Genomic DNA, 14,692 nt, shown 5'->3' on the forward strand with positions numbered 1-14,692 from the left:
ATTTATTTATTTATTTATGGCAGGGGGCTGTTTGTTTGTTTACGGCCATGCCTGGCGGCTTTCAGGGATCTTAGTTTCCCCACCTGGGATTGTACCTGGGCCACGGAAGTGAAAGAGCCGAGTCCTAACCATTGGACCACCAGGGAACTCCCCCAGCGAGCCCTGTTGAAAATCTCTTTCTACATTGAGCTGAAATCAGCCCCCCATTGTGGCTACTACCTAGTTCTGCTCTCTGGAGCTACTCAAAACATGTCTAATCCTCTTCTACATGCTAACTCTTCAAGTATCTCAGGACAGCTCTCACGTTTCTCTTCTCTGCTCCTCCACTACCCAAGAGTTTAAATGAATTACAGTACACTTTATCTTTTTAAAGCCAGTAAAAAGACATTACCAATATAATGAAGGACTTGTGCAGCGATCCCCAGTCTCACACTCCTTCTCCCCACACCCCCTCTTATATATTTCTGCATACATACATACATACATACAGGTGTACATACTGCTAATATATTTCTTTGGACTGTGGGATCCCAATGCAGAAAAGACGCTGGTGGGAGCATTTATAGCGCAGTGATTAATAGAAGAAAGCAGAAGTCACAGACTAAAGTTTTCTTGTGATGGACATTTGCAAACTGTGTCTACCAACTGTGTGACTGTGGGCAATTTATCCAACCTTTCTCAGTTCTATTTCCTCGTCTGTAATATGGTAATAATAGTTATACTTATTACGCGGGTTGTTTTGGGATTAATCTAGACTGTGCTCCTAAATCATTTATACGCGGCACTTAAAGTAGCTGTTACAAATGTTTTCTCCCTCACCACCTCACAGACTGGGAAAGGGGCCTAGAAGGGGGTGAGAGTCTTACTAGGGGTCACAGCTAGTTAACATCAGAGCGGAAACCTAAACCCAGATCCATGATTACTCGGGTTGGCCGGGACCCCTTCCTGCTCCCCATCGCGTTCGCGGGTGTCCGCAGACGTCCATCCTGCCAATGCAGATTGGAAACTCACCCCTCATCCCACAGTGCCCACGACACCGGGAAGTCTCTACCAAGTACCGACGATAACTGCAGCGAGCTCGGGTCTTGGCTTTTTGCCATTTAGGAAAGGGGAGGGATGGGGATGGACAACGCTGGCTGGCTCCCTGGGAGTAATTAAGGGTTAAAGGTAGTTTTCGGCCTTGCGATCTGAGCGTTCCAGCCCTTTTCATTCCGATACAGCTCCTTAGCGGCTGGCGCACCTGGGGCGGCGGAGGCGGGGCCACAGCGTGCGGCGCGGCGGCCGGGGGCGGGGCCGGGACGCCCGGTCTTCGAACCGCAGAGCCGAGCGTTGCGTTCCGGCCCCGGGGCGTGGCCTCGCGCAGGTACGTCGAGCTTCTCGAGTTTCACTGAAACTTTTCCAGCTCCGGGGAGGCGTGCGCAGAGGCTCCAATTAGGGGCAGGTGGGAGCGTGGCTTTCTCTCCTAGCGGCGAGTGGGACTCTGAGTTTCGAATCGGTGGCGGCGAATTCCCCGCCCGCCGGGTGTCGGGGCTGCTGGAAGGATGCGAAGCCTGAGCGCGGCGTGGCTGCTGGGGGGCGTCATCCTGCTGGGGACCTCTGCCTCCTGCAATCGCACTGTCCCAGGTGAGAAACTTGGCCAAGGAGGGCTCGTGCGGCTACGGAGCGGGGGTCCTGGGCACCATGGGCAGGTGGGGGAAGAGGGGCAGGTGCGCGAAGGGTGTTCTGCCGCCGCCGCCAACTCCTCCCGACATCCCGCAGCCTCCTCTCGGCGGCTTTGAAGGGGGATCCCTGCGCCCGGGGAGCAACCAGCTGGGACAAGCGGGAGAGGCTGAAGTCTATGGAGGGGAAAGGGAGGGAGCGGAGTGCTGGCTTCTACGGAGTACCCAGAGGGCTTAGCCTCGCGGGCCCGGGTGGGATTCTTCGCAAACACCAAAGTCCTTAAGGAGCATTTCGCACACCCTTGAGACTCTTCCGGGCTGGTCCTGCGGGACCCGCGGAGTTAGCGAGTTGATGGCCCAGAGCGGGGTGGCGTGGGTGGGAGCCCGCGGCCTGGGAACTTTCTGCCTCGCTTTTTGCAGCCTCCTTCCACTTTTGGAGGCCACTCTTTGGGGTCGGCCCACGGCGTTCAAGACGCCCCCGGGGCCTGCAGCTCTTCTGGCACAGGGCACAGCCGGGGTGTGGAAGTCATGGCCGGACCCTGCTGGGTTCTTGGGGTGACGAGCGCTCACCCCGAGGTTTAGGCCAGTTGGGCGGATTAATGAATGGAACTTCTTCGACCCTGCTTTACATTCGACCAAGTGACCTTACGGCCCTGCGTTTCCCCGCCCTTCGGTGCCATGCTGGCTGCCGCTCAGGTCTGTAGGCCGGAGGCTGCCCGCCCCAGGAAGGGAACATAACGGGAGCCGTCCCTGGCGGCGCTCAGGTGCCAGTTTGTGCGCCGCAGCCGGGTTCCACGGGTGTGCTGCCCTGGGTGTGCTCGAACTTGTTCGGCTGCGGGTGGAGCCGCCCGGGCTGAGCAGGCCTCCGAGGGCGTAGGCGCTGTTAAGCCTGGTGTGGCACTGCTGTGATGCTAAAGGACGCCCCGCTGTTTGGGGCAGCCAGGGTAGCCTTAAAAGGGAAGTGTTAATTTCCCTGCGAAATTTGCAGACCTGTTGTAAAAGGCAGGTTCTCACTTTTATCCTCTTCATAAAGACATTGTAAAAGAGCAAGTCACCGTGAATTTGAATTAGACGGAAGAATGTGATTCTTTTCCCTTTGGAGTTACAGCAAAGGGTATTTTGGTGGATACTTGAAAACTGCAGCCCTGGTACACATTATATTGACAGCACTACCGAATGTAAAATAGTTGGCTGGTGGGAAGCAGTCGCATAGCACAGGGAGATCGGCTCGGTGCTTTGTGATGACCTAGAGGGGTGGGATAGGGAGGATGGGAGGGAGGCTCAAGAGGGAGGGGATATGGGGACATGTGTATGCATATGGCCGATTCTCTTTGTTGTGCAACAGAAGCTAACACAGTATTGTGAAGCAATTATATTCCAATAAAGATGTATTAAAAATTAAAAAACAAACAAACAAGAATAAAGGCATTTATTTATTTCCAGGAAGTACTGAAACTGTGATGCACGCATGTCCGTTTACCCTTATGTTTTAAACTTATAAACTTAAAATTTAGGAGCAAAGCTTAGTATGTGCAAACATTTTTTAAAAAAACTATGTGGATGTTGATGATTCATCTGTTTTATGATTCAAACGGTTCCTATAGGAAGCTTGCCCGAGTGTCTGGCTTGTTCTTGTTTACAAAGTGAGGGGCTGGAGCTGGGGGGATTCCTGAAGTATAAGGGGGACTTACTTTAACAACAACAAAAATCAAGTTACTTGTTAACCAGAGCTATTTAATATTGCACTTTTTTTTCCCCTCCACATACTTTTACTCCTTTGCAGGGTAACTGTCCTAAAGGGTCAGTTAAGTAACAGCGAGACTTTAGGTAGATGGAGCTTTCCTCACAACTTGAAGCTAGATTGATTTTGATTAAGAAAGAGGGCAGGGCTTCCCTGGTGGCGCAGTGGTTGAGAATCTGCCTGCCAATGCAGGGGACACGGGTTCGAGCCCTGGTCTGGGAAGATCCCACATGCCGCGGAGCGACTGGGCCCGTGAGCCACAATTACTGAGCCTGCGCGTCTGGAGCCTGTGCTCCGCAAGAAGAGAGGCCCGCGCACCGCGATGAAGAGTGGCCCCTGCTTGCCACAACTAGAGAAAGCCCTCGCACAGAAACGAAGACCCAACACAGACATAAATAAATAAAATAAAATAAAATAATTTTAAAGAAGGGCATCACCAGTGTTTCTGCCCGTTAGCACCTGTCTTTGCTTACCCCCTTCGGTTCGACCCTAAGGTGTGCCCCTCAGTTTGCAGCAGGACACATCCTAGGTTTGATTTTTCTTCCCCAAGGTTTTTCCCCAAAAGACTGCCTTATGAAAGGGAACTCAGCCTAGAGTGTAACCTTCTCATTTTACAGATAAGGGCCACTGAATTGAGGAGTGAGGGGCAAGGAAAACTGTCCATCACGCCCCTGCTTTCTTTCTGATCACAACAGTAATCGATAGTTATTTCTGTAAATATGTTTCATCTGTCTCCCCACTAGATCACGTACTCCAGGAGGCCAGGGACCCCTAGCGGCACCTCCATCACCACGGTCCAGCACAGTCTCATTCCCTAAAGGACATCAGTAAATAAATAGCAAATGAAGAATGAAGTGAAGGGACTTGCCCAGAGTGACCTGGCGGTTGATGGCAGTTCAGCATTTAAGTCAGCTTCTTTCAAGCGCTTACTTCTTTCCACCATGTCACAAACCTGAGAAGTCCCCTGTAATGCAGTCATTCCATTTTTCTTTTGGAGACTGAAACTTGTGTTCTTTTTGTAATTGGTTTTTAATTATACAAGCTGTATGTGATCACTGTAAAGGAAAAATGAGTCCAAAAAAGGGGTTGCACTAATTAAATCACCCTCAGTACCCAAAGCACTGCTAACATTTTGGTTTCTAGCCTTTCTCATGCTTTCATACATCCATGCATAAAATACATATTCACAGAGAAATTTTTTTTGTACAAGTATGTGTTTATATAAACATCAGTAGCATATCAGTAAATATAAAACATTTTTAATGACTCTAAAATGTTGTCAATGGATGTATCATAATTTTTAATTGGTCCTCTGTTGATAGACACATGGGCTATTTCCAGTGTTTTGTAATAAGAGAGAACACATAGAACATGAAGATGGGACTTTAAATTTGTGTTTGGTCGCCTTCCTGGCCTTGTAGTTACTAATTAACCGTGATAAGCAATGTTTTAGTGAAGTCTGTGTTTGTCTTTCTTATGGTTTTATTAGCTGGACAAGTGTTGAGAGGAAAACAGTTCATCCTGAAAGAACACGAGAAAGTTGACTAAAGTGTACCTAGAGAAGGGGTACCGAGCAACTGAAGCTTTTATTTTTTTTGATCTGTGCTCCAAAAGGTTGGAGCAAAAGAAGATTTGGGGTGAGGAGGATAGTAGGGGAAAGAACACAAGAGGAGAGTTTAAACAAAGTAGCTGCTCTGTACTTGCTTTGGTTGGGAGGGTGGGCAACAGGAGGACGCTTAATATAACAAAGAACAGGTAGTGTTTTTTTGTTTTGTTTTTTAATTTTTTAATTTATTATTTATTTATTATTATTTTTTTATTTTTGGATGTGTTGGGTCTTCGTTTCTGTGTGAGGGCTTTCTCTTGTTGCGGCAAGTGGGGGCCACTCTTCATCGCGGTGCGCGGGCCTCTCACTATCGCGGCCTCTCTTGTTGCGGAGCAGAGGCTCCAGACGTTCAGGCTCAGTAGTTGTGGCTCACGGGCCCAGTTGCTCCGTGGCATGTGGGATCCTCCCAGACCAGGGCCCGAACCTGCGTCCCCTGCATTGGCAGGCAGGTCCTCAACCACTGCGCCACCAGGGAAGCCCCAGGTAGCGTTTTAAAGTTAAAAGTTTTCCATGCATTTTTTCCCCCAAATTGTACAAATCAGAAGAGTTAAAAAGAAAGCGAAACATCCCCTGTTCTCTCCCCTCTTCACTCTCAATAGACTTCTCTATTCAGAAATATATGTATTTTGTAACAATAGAAGGATCATACTGTACATTCTGTCCTACAGTTATTTTTTTTCTAACCTAGTAGATCTATTCATGGTCAGTATAAAAAAAATCTGTCCATACCTGTGTAGAGGGAATATTATTCATTGTATAAATGCCATAAATTATTGAACTAGCCTTTTTTGTTTTTCGATGGTCATTGAAACTAACATTTTTGTTTTACCATGGTAAACAATATTCTAGTAAATATTCTTGTACATAGTGTTTTTGTGCACTTTAGCTAGTGTATGTGCAGGACAAATTCCTAGCAATAAATTGATGAGTCATAGGGCAAGCACACTGAAAATTTTGACGTTTTTGCCAAATTGCCCTCCAAATAGATTGTACCAATTTACACTCCTTTGAAAAAGTAATCCAAACAACATAGAGGGGTGTGAAGTAAAAAAAGTAAGCTTTCCCCTCCCCATCCATTTTACTCTATAGAGATGGCCATTGTTTATAGTTTAGTGGGTATTTTTCTAGACTTCAGATTTGCAAACAAATTATAATTTTGTTATATAGATGGAAGCATATTATTCCACCAGTTGCTTTTTTTCAATGGACATATTGTGACTATCTTTCCATTTCAATGCTTATTAAATAGTGTAGTGTCTGCTATTAATGCTAGGGACTGTGCTGAGGATATGGTAAGTTAGGAGTGGTGGTTGATGAACGTTGCTTATTTCCTGTTTGTTTGTATTGGGGTGGGGGGATGCTGCCTTGAGCATCAGTGGGTGCATATTCTTGTGTACTTGGGCAAGTATTGTTGATTACAGGTCCCAAATGGAGAATGCTTTTGTGTGTTTAAACTTTACATGTGTTTAAACTTCATATGTACATTTAATTTCATCTTCACTCTCTAAAATATAAATGATTTTGTCTGGTATACAGATGGGTTATAGAGTTGGAAGCTGGAATAGCATCAGTTCTAGACAAGTTCTGTGAGTTTGGGTGACTGGGATAGGATACTGTACAAGGTAAAAGTCTGTGCACTGTGCTGAAAGGGCTTCAGGGAACTTTGAGCAGCATCTTGACATTTACCAGTGTTAGAACTGACCAGTGTTATACCAAGCAGCAGGCTGGTTGTGTGCTCTGCCACTGGTACAATGAACATAGCTAATATGACTGGTATTTCAGATTGAGATCATTCAAGGTTGTATGTTGGAATACTCTCAGGAAATTTTTCTTTCTCTCTCTCTCTTTGAATCCTTCCCTAACTTTTTGTAGTATTTCTTGCTCTTCCCCCCCCTCCCCCTTTATTTTAGTATTCTTATTTAAAATAGATTCTTATCCCTCTTTACATGAACCTTCCTGACCTGGCATGTGTTTATTTTTATGGAAAACTTTAGACATTTGAAAGTAGAATATTACAGTGAATCCCAGGTACCCCTCACTCAGCTTTAATAATGATGCCCCAGCCTCCTTCCTGCCCTCCTTCCTGTGTTATTCTTTAACAGCTTTAAGATATAATTTGCAGACCATACAATTCACCTATTCCAAGTCTACAATTCAGTGCATTTTAGAATATTCACAGTTGTCTATCCATCACCACAATCAACTTTAGAATATTTTTATTACCCCATAAGAACATCCCACTCCCCCCCCCCCACCCCCGCTCTTAGGCATCATCCCCCAATTTGCCCCATTCCCCAGCTCCTGGCAACCACTAATCTACTTTTTGTCTGTGGATTTGCCTATTCAGGGCATTTATTATAAATGGAATCATACAATACATATTCCTTTGTGACTGACTTCTTTCAAAAGCATAATCTTTTCAAGGTTCATCTGTATTGTAGCGTGTATCAGTTCTTCATTTCCTTTTATTGCTAAATAATGTTCCATTGTATGCGTATACCACATTTCGGCTACCCATTCATCAGCTGTGGACATTTTGTTATTTCTGCTTTGGGGCTTTCATGAATAATGCTGTTATGAACATTCCTGTATAAGTTTCTGTGTGAACACGTGTTTTCATTTGTCCTGGGTGTATACTTAGGAGTCGGAATTGATGGGTCATATGGCAACTCTATGGTGAGCCGTTTCAGGAACTGCCAAATTATTTTGCACAGTGACTGCATCACTTTACATTCCCACCAGCAGCATCTGAGGGTTCCCCTCCTCGTGTTATTTTGGAATAAATCCAGATGTAATTTCATCTTAAAATATTTCAGTATGTATTCATAAAAGATGGCAATTTCCTTTTCAAACATCACCACATAATAACCACTGACAAAAATTGTGTAATATAATCAGTCAGTGTTCATATTTCTAATTGTTTCATAAGTGTCATAAATACTATATTAATAGTTTGTTTGAATCAGGATCCAAACAGGGTCCACACATTACATAAGGTTAATATTGTCTTGTAAGTCTTTTAATTTATGAGTCCTACCTCCACACCTCTTTCTTGGTTTTTGCCTTGTAATTTATATTTTGAAGAAATGAGCTTCTTATCCTGTAGCAGTTTCCACAGCCTGGATTTTGCTAACAACATTCTTATGTTATTTAATATGTCCTAGTGTCCCCTTTATTTCTATTAATTTGGCAGTTGGATCCAGAGGCTTGTTCAGATGAGGGTTCGTTCGTTCGTTTGTTTGTTGCAAGATTACTTCATAGGTACTTCTTCCCTGCGGAGGCAAATAACGTCTGGTTATCATTTTTGTGATGTGGGTAACTCCGGACAATCAATACTTAGATTTTCTTCCCTTTTATAAAGCAAGTTACGTAATTTTTTTTGTTTGTTTTGGTACCAAGGGAAACAATTGAGTCTTTTTGTGGTAATTAGAAAATCTTGGCGGCTCCATTCTGCAGAAACGCAGTCTGACTCATTGACTTGGTCTCTGGTGGGCTGTTTCTGGGGTGGGTGTCCCAGCTCTCTGAATGGAAGAATCCTCAGAACAGGGGTCCACTGTCCAGTCACCAGCTTTGCCCCACCTGCCTCTCCGGAGAGCCGGTAACCGCTTTTCAAACCAATGGAGGATTTATAGGATTCTCTTACACCTCTGAAAGTCTTCCAGAACATGTTAATATTAATACAAATAAATATATAAATTATTAGAGGAGGGGCTAGTTCAAAGGGGGGGGGTTAAAATGGTAAAATTTTACATTTAAAATTTTCTGTTTGAGAACACACGTGTGGAATCCGCACAGGTTAGGTTGGTCTCAGTAGACTCCAGTGCGTAACCTCACCTCGGTCTCCGAGGCTCAGTGTGATATAGGGGTTAGAACCAGGGAGTCTAGAAACGGACTGCCTTGGGTTGAATCCTGACTCTCCTACCTAACAACTGTTCAGCCTTGGAAAGGTTACTCAATTTTTTCAAGCTTCAGTTTATGCATCTAGAAAATGCGGCTCTAATAATAGTACCTCCTCATAAGGTGTTGTGAAAGTGAAGTAAGCTAATACACGTAAAGTGTTGAAAGCAACGCTGGACGCACGATATGAGCCCTTATTAAGCGCGGGTGCTTGTTGGTATTAAGGTGGTTTTATTTTGCAGGGCTGTACTCCTGGAATCCCCTGCCGGCGTGTGTGGTTTGGGTACTAACTGGGCCAGACTAGAGCTCTAAAGACATGAGCTGAGCCCTTGATTCTTCTTCCTTTCCTTCATCGGTAGGGCTAGCTAAGCTTTTCAATCCACCCCAGGTGCTAGGTCCAGGGCTCTGCCAGGGACCATGGGGATAAGGAAATTAGGAATTAAGGATAAAGGAATTAGGACAGTCCTGGAATTAAACCTGTAATCTCACACAGCGACTCTTGCCATTTTGGCTCCTGGAGCGAGTTCCACAGACATTACCAGTCTATAAATATGTCGTTACTATTCTCTTGTGGTGTGTAAAATCGGTCACTCTGCTAAACTGGTTGTGAAAAACATGTAAGTGGGTCATGCAATCAATGTAGAAGGTGGTGACTGGATTTTATAAGAATGGAACAGAATACAGTAGAAAGTATTAGAGTGTACCCTGCACAATAAAGCTAATTATTTTGTGAAACTTTTTTTCCATTATGGATATATGTATCAAAACTGGGTTACCATATAGAATATGTTTCTTACTGTGGGTTATGGTCAAGCTTTGAAGAACACTGTAATACATAGGAATATTATTTTATTTTTTAAATTTAAAAATAATTCATGCTCTTTTGAAAAAATTATAAAAGAAATTGGAACAAGAGATTAGTCTCTCCTAAGTGTACTAACTTCCTGTGGCTGCCATAACAAATTGCCACACGCTGTTGTTTTCAGTTAGTAAGACCTTATTTTCTCACAGTTCTGGAGGTCAAGAGTCTGAAATCAAAATGTGGGCACCTCTCAAGGCTCTAGGGGAGACTCCGTTCCATGCCTCCTCCAGCTACTGGTGGCTGTTGGTATTCCTTGGCATTACTTAGCTTGTTCCTTGGCTTTACTCCAATCTCCGCCTCCATTTTCACATTGCTTTCTCCTTTCTGTCTTCCTTCTCTCTCAGATCTCCCTCTGTCTTTCTCTTCTAAAGACAATTGTCATTGGACTTAGGACCCACCTGGGTAATCCAGGATGATCTTCCCATCTCAAGATCCTAATTGCATCTACAAAGACCTTTTTTCTAAATAAGGTGAGGATTACAGATTCTAGGGATTAGGACATGGACATCTCTTTTGGGGGGCTACCCACTCTGCTAAATGAAAAGTGAAATATTGATCTCTACACCCTTTCATCCCACCCTAATCACTGTCACTTCTTAGTTGGGAAGCCTTAAGAGAAGTGAATAATCCTGCTGAACCTGGGTACAAAGGTAGGAGAGGAAAAAATGATGACTAAGCATACAAATTATCAGATAGACTTGTGAGTAGGTTGAACATCCTCCCTGGCATACTGTAGTGCCATGGTGAAGGACTGCTCTTCCCCAGAATTAAAGTCAGATCCTTCCATGTCCTCACATCGTCCCTCACGTTCATCTGCACACCCGTGAGCACTTCATTGGCATAGGCTGGCTATGCCATTGGTTTGTGATTTGTAAAGTTTAATTCATAATATGGGGATGAGAGTGGAAATTGTTAAAGCTTGCCATGTTACTTGCTTAAAAGTCAGAATACAAATTTGTCTGAACAGAAATCATGCACCTATCCGTCCAGTGACCTTGAGGCCGGAAGGCTTGCCTGCCCTCTGGCCTCCATGGGAAGGTCTCCAGGAGGCCCACACAGAAGTGGGGGATCCCTGCCCACGGCTGAGGCTGTCCTTGTGTCTGGAGAGGGACTATCTCTGTGCTCCTGGGAATCTTGCCGTGTTGGACTTTGGACTAGGGAGTGACAGGCCAGGCTGGATACTGTCTTGCGGCCCCAAGTGAGATAGATGGCCATGATGAGAACAGGTAGGAACTAATGAGCGTGGACAGTTTGTAAAAATAAATTGAAATACGAGATTCGCAGAAATCAATGAGATATTCGAGATTCATAGAAATCAATGTTATATTTTTTGAGATTCATAGAAATCAATGTTATATTCTACACATACTTCCCAACCCTCCCATAAAAAATACCTGCTGTAAAAAAAAAAAAAAAAAAAAAAGCAGCAAGCAAACAAATCCAGACCATAGAAATCTCAGTAATTCCATCACCCAAAGAAAGCGCCCATAAGTATTTTGTGTACTCCTCCTGTCTTTTTCCTTTCTCTTCTTTCACACAGCACAGGAAGCTTTCTCCACCTACACTGCTCTGGAGAAAGGCAGGGCTGCCATAACATGCTGTCCGTGCCAGTTCTCTCTCAATCCCTTTCAGTTCATTCTGCTTCTGTTTCTCCTCAGCTGCTCTCCTCCTTTCCTCTTGTGCCCAAATTTTCAGGTAACTGTAGCACTTAACAGCACCATCTTGTCCGTGACCTTCGCACCAGCATTTCTGTGGAAACATTGATTTCTGTAATGACCCTTGTCTGCCTTGCCTTTCTTGCGCAGGAACCAGTAGACCCTCTAAAGGAAGAAGTCTCATTGGTTACGTTGATAACTCACCTCAGATCACTGGGAGAGGAGAAACAGTGGAACCAGGCTTTTCTGTGGATAAGTTTTCTGCCTCTGTCCTCACTGGAAAACTGACTACTGTCTTTCTTCCAATTGTCTACGTGATCGTATTTGCAGTTGGTTTGCCGAGTAATGGCATGGCCCTGTGGGTCTTTCTTTTCCGGGCGAAGAAGAAGCACCCTGCTGTGATTTACATGGCCAACCTGGCCTTGGCGGACCTCCTCTCTGTTATCTGGTTCCCTTTGAAGATTGCCTATCACATCCATGGCAACAACTGGATTTACGGGGAATCTCTTTGCAAGGTACTCGTTGGCTTTTTCTACGGCAACATGTACTGCTCCATCCTCTTCATGACCTGTCTCAGTGTGCAGAGGTACTGGGTCATCGTGAACCCCATGGTGTACCCCATGAAGAAGGCGAGCATTGCCATCAGTGTCTCCCTGGGAATATGGCTGCTGATTCTGCTGGTTACTATCCCCTTATACGTTGTGAAGCAGACCATCTACATCCCAGCACTTAACATCACCACCTGTCATGATGTTTTGCCAAAGGAGGTGTTGGTGGGGGACATGTTCAATTATTTCCTCTCTCTGGCCATCGGAGTCTTTCTGTTCCCAGCCTTCCTTACGGCCTTTGCCTATGTGCTGATGATCCGGACCCTCCAATCTTCTGCCTTGGATAAAAACTCAGGAAAGAAGAGGCAGAGAGCCATCAAGCTCATCGTCACTGTCCTGGCCATGTACCTGATCTGCTTCACTCCTAGTAACCTTCTGCTCGTGGTGCATTACTTCCTGATTAAAAACCGGGGCCAGAGCCACGTCTATGCCCTGTACGTCGTAGCCCTCTGCCTCTCCACCCTCAACAGCTGCATTGACCCCTTTGTCTATTACTTCATTTCAGAAGACTTCAGGGATCATGCAAAGAATGCTCTGCTTTGTCGGAACGTCCGTACTGTAAAGCAGATGCAAGTATCCCTCACATCAATGAAATTCTCTAGGAAATCCAGCTCTTACTCTTCAAGTTCAACCAGTGTTAAAACCTCCTATTGAGTTTTCCAGCTCCTTGGATGGAAGTTATGTAGGGGGATTTGGAACCTGATTAACATTATGGGGATGCTTCTGCTGTTTCCCTACCAAGCGGGTTTCACCACATACCATGTATATGCAACACCTCTCAGGATTGCTGGGAGCGGCCCTGTTTGCATAGGGAAAGTCCCCCAAATTAACATAGATGTCAGTTTCAGAATTCCTCTACTCAGGTGCTCCTGGAAACGGAACTGATAGAAGCAGACTTTTCAGAAGGTGGAGAAAAGACAGAAACCCAGTGATTTGCAAAGACTAGTCTTGGCGTGAAGACTACGTTCTTAGCTAAAACTACATTTTACATCTGGGGTCAGTCACAAGCATGTTAGGGCTTCAGGGCCCTCAGAGATGATTGGTGCAATTGACTGGCTTTAAGGATAAGGAAACTAAAGAGGTGAGGGAGCTGCCCAGAATCAAGTTTCCAACCAATGGCAATAAGTTAGGACTGGACAGTTTTGAATGGTCAGTGGGGTTCTTGTACCACCTCATCAAAATCCTTGTGGATCTTGTTGAAAAATGCAGATTCATTATACTCAGGAATCAGAGCTCAGAGTCTGGGGACAGGGCCCAGGAACCTTCATTTTAACAAGATTTTCGTGCACTCCAAACTTTGGGAACTATTGGTCTGGGTACTGCTTCCACTTGACAAGGGGCCATGGCAGTTTTTGAAAAGAGAAGCAAACAGAATGTTGTGTGTCTCTTTTATGTTCAGCTTATAATGAAGTCTGTTTGTTGACTTATTGGGACTTTCAATTATTTATCAATCCTTTGAGCTTTTGTGTGTATCATTATCACTTCAAGGAAAATACAGCAAGGATTTTAAATGTAGAAAAATAAATTTTGTGTAACTCTTTACTGACTACAATGAAATCTTCAGGTTGTCTGAATAATAGATTGTTTTACAACTAGGAATAGTGTTTACCACTTAGTATTTTAAAAAATTATTGTTGGACTATTTATTGCCAGTTTTGTTGACTTGTTATCAAATATGAAATTATAAAGCCGTCACTGGGTTTGAACCACATCCGTTTGGAGAAGAACTTCTGAAATAGAAGTGATTTGCAATGTATTTAAAGAGGTACTTGACTCCAAGCTGACTTTATACAACTGGTGTATTTGTGACCTTTTAAAATAATTGTTTTATTGTATGATTGATTTATAAATAACACATGACTTATTTTTTACAACTTATCTCTGAATTATGTGGCTTTTGCTTTCATTTTTGTTTTCGAGGGAGGGAGTGAGAGAAGGGAAGCAAAGGCATCACTCTTCTAAGAAGAAATGAAAGTGATTCTCACATCTTATTTTTTACGTAAATAGGGCCATATTATACACATTGCTCTGTGATAATTGTTTTTCTTTTAACCACATTTTAGAATTCTTTCCACGTCTGCATCTATGAATTGACCTCCATTTTTAAAGGATACAGACCACTTAATATTTTGGATATATTGTGACATTTTAGTCATTTAGTTATTTCCTACCTATGGCTCCTGAAATTGTTTCTCTCTCTCCCACTTTTTTTTTTTTTTTTTCCTCTTTTAAAACAGTGCTGGGCTTCCCTGGTGACGCAGTGGTTAAGAATCCGCCTGCCAAAAAAAAAAAAAAAAAAAAAAAAAAAAAAAAAAAAAAAAAGAATCCGCCTGCCAGTGCAGGGGACACGGGTTCGAACCGTGGTCTGGGAAGATCCCATGTGCCGCAGAACAACTGAGCCCACGTGCCGGACCCCATGAGCCACAACTACTGAGCCTGCGTGCCATAACTACTGAAGCCTGCATGCCTAGAGCCTGTGCTCCACAACAAGAGAAGCCACCACAATGAGAAGCCTGCGCACCACATTGAAGAGTAGCCCTCGCTCGCCACAACTAGAGAAAGCCCGCGCACGGCAACAAAGACCCAATGCAGCCAAAAATAAAATAAATTAATTAATTAACTAGTAAAAAAAAAAAAACAGTGCTACATTGAACATCTGCGTGTA

General features: G+C 44.2%; 1 protein-coding gene across 1 annotated transcript; it reads left to right on the forward strand.

Annotated features, from left to right (window-relative positions):
* The first annotated feature begins 1,411 nt into the window (after positions 1–1,411).
* F2RL1 (F2R like trypsin receptor 1) lies at positions 1,412–14,209 on the forward strand. The gene is made up of 2 exons (XM_007175888.2): positions 1,412–1,623; positions 11,570–14,209. Exons 1-2 carry the CDS (start codon positions 1,542–1,544, stop codon positions 12,679–12,681), a joined length of 1,194 nt encoding a protein of 397 aa, XP_007175950.1. The 5' UTR covers positions 1,412–1,541; the 3' UTR covers positions 12,682–14,209.
* Positions 14,210–14,692: the final 483 nt, after the last annotated feature.

This window comes from Balaenoptera acutorostrata, chromosome 2, assembly GCF_949987535.1.
Source record: "Balaenoptera acutorostrata chromosome 2, mBalAcu1.1, whole genome shotgun sequence".
Taxonomy (NCBI): Eukaryota; Metazoa; Chordata; class Mammalia; order Artiodactyla; family Balaenopteridae; genus Balaenoptera; species Balaenoptera acutorostrata.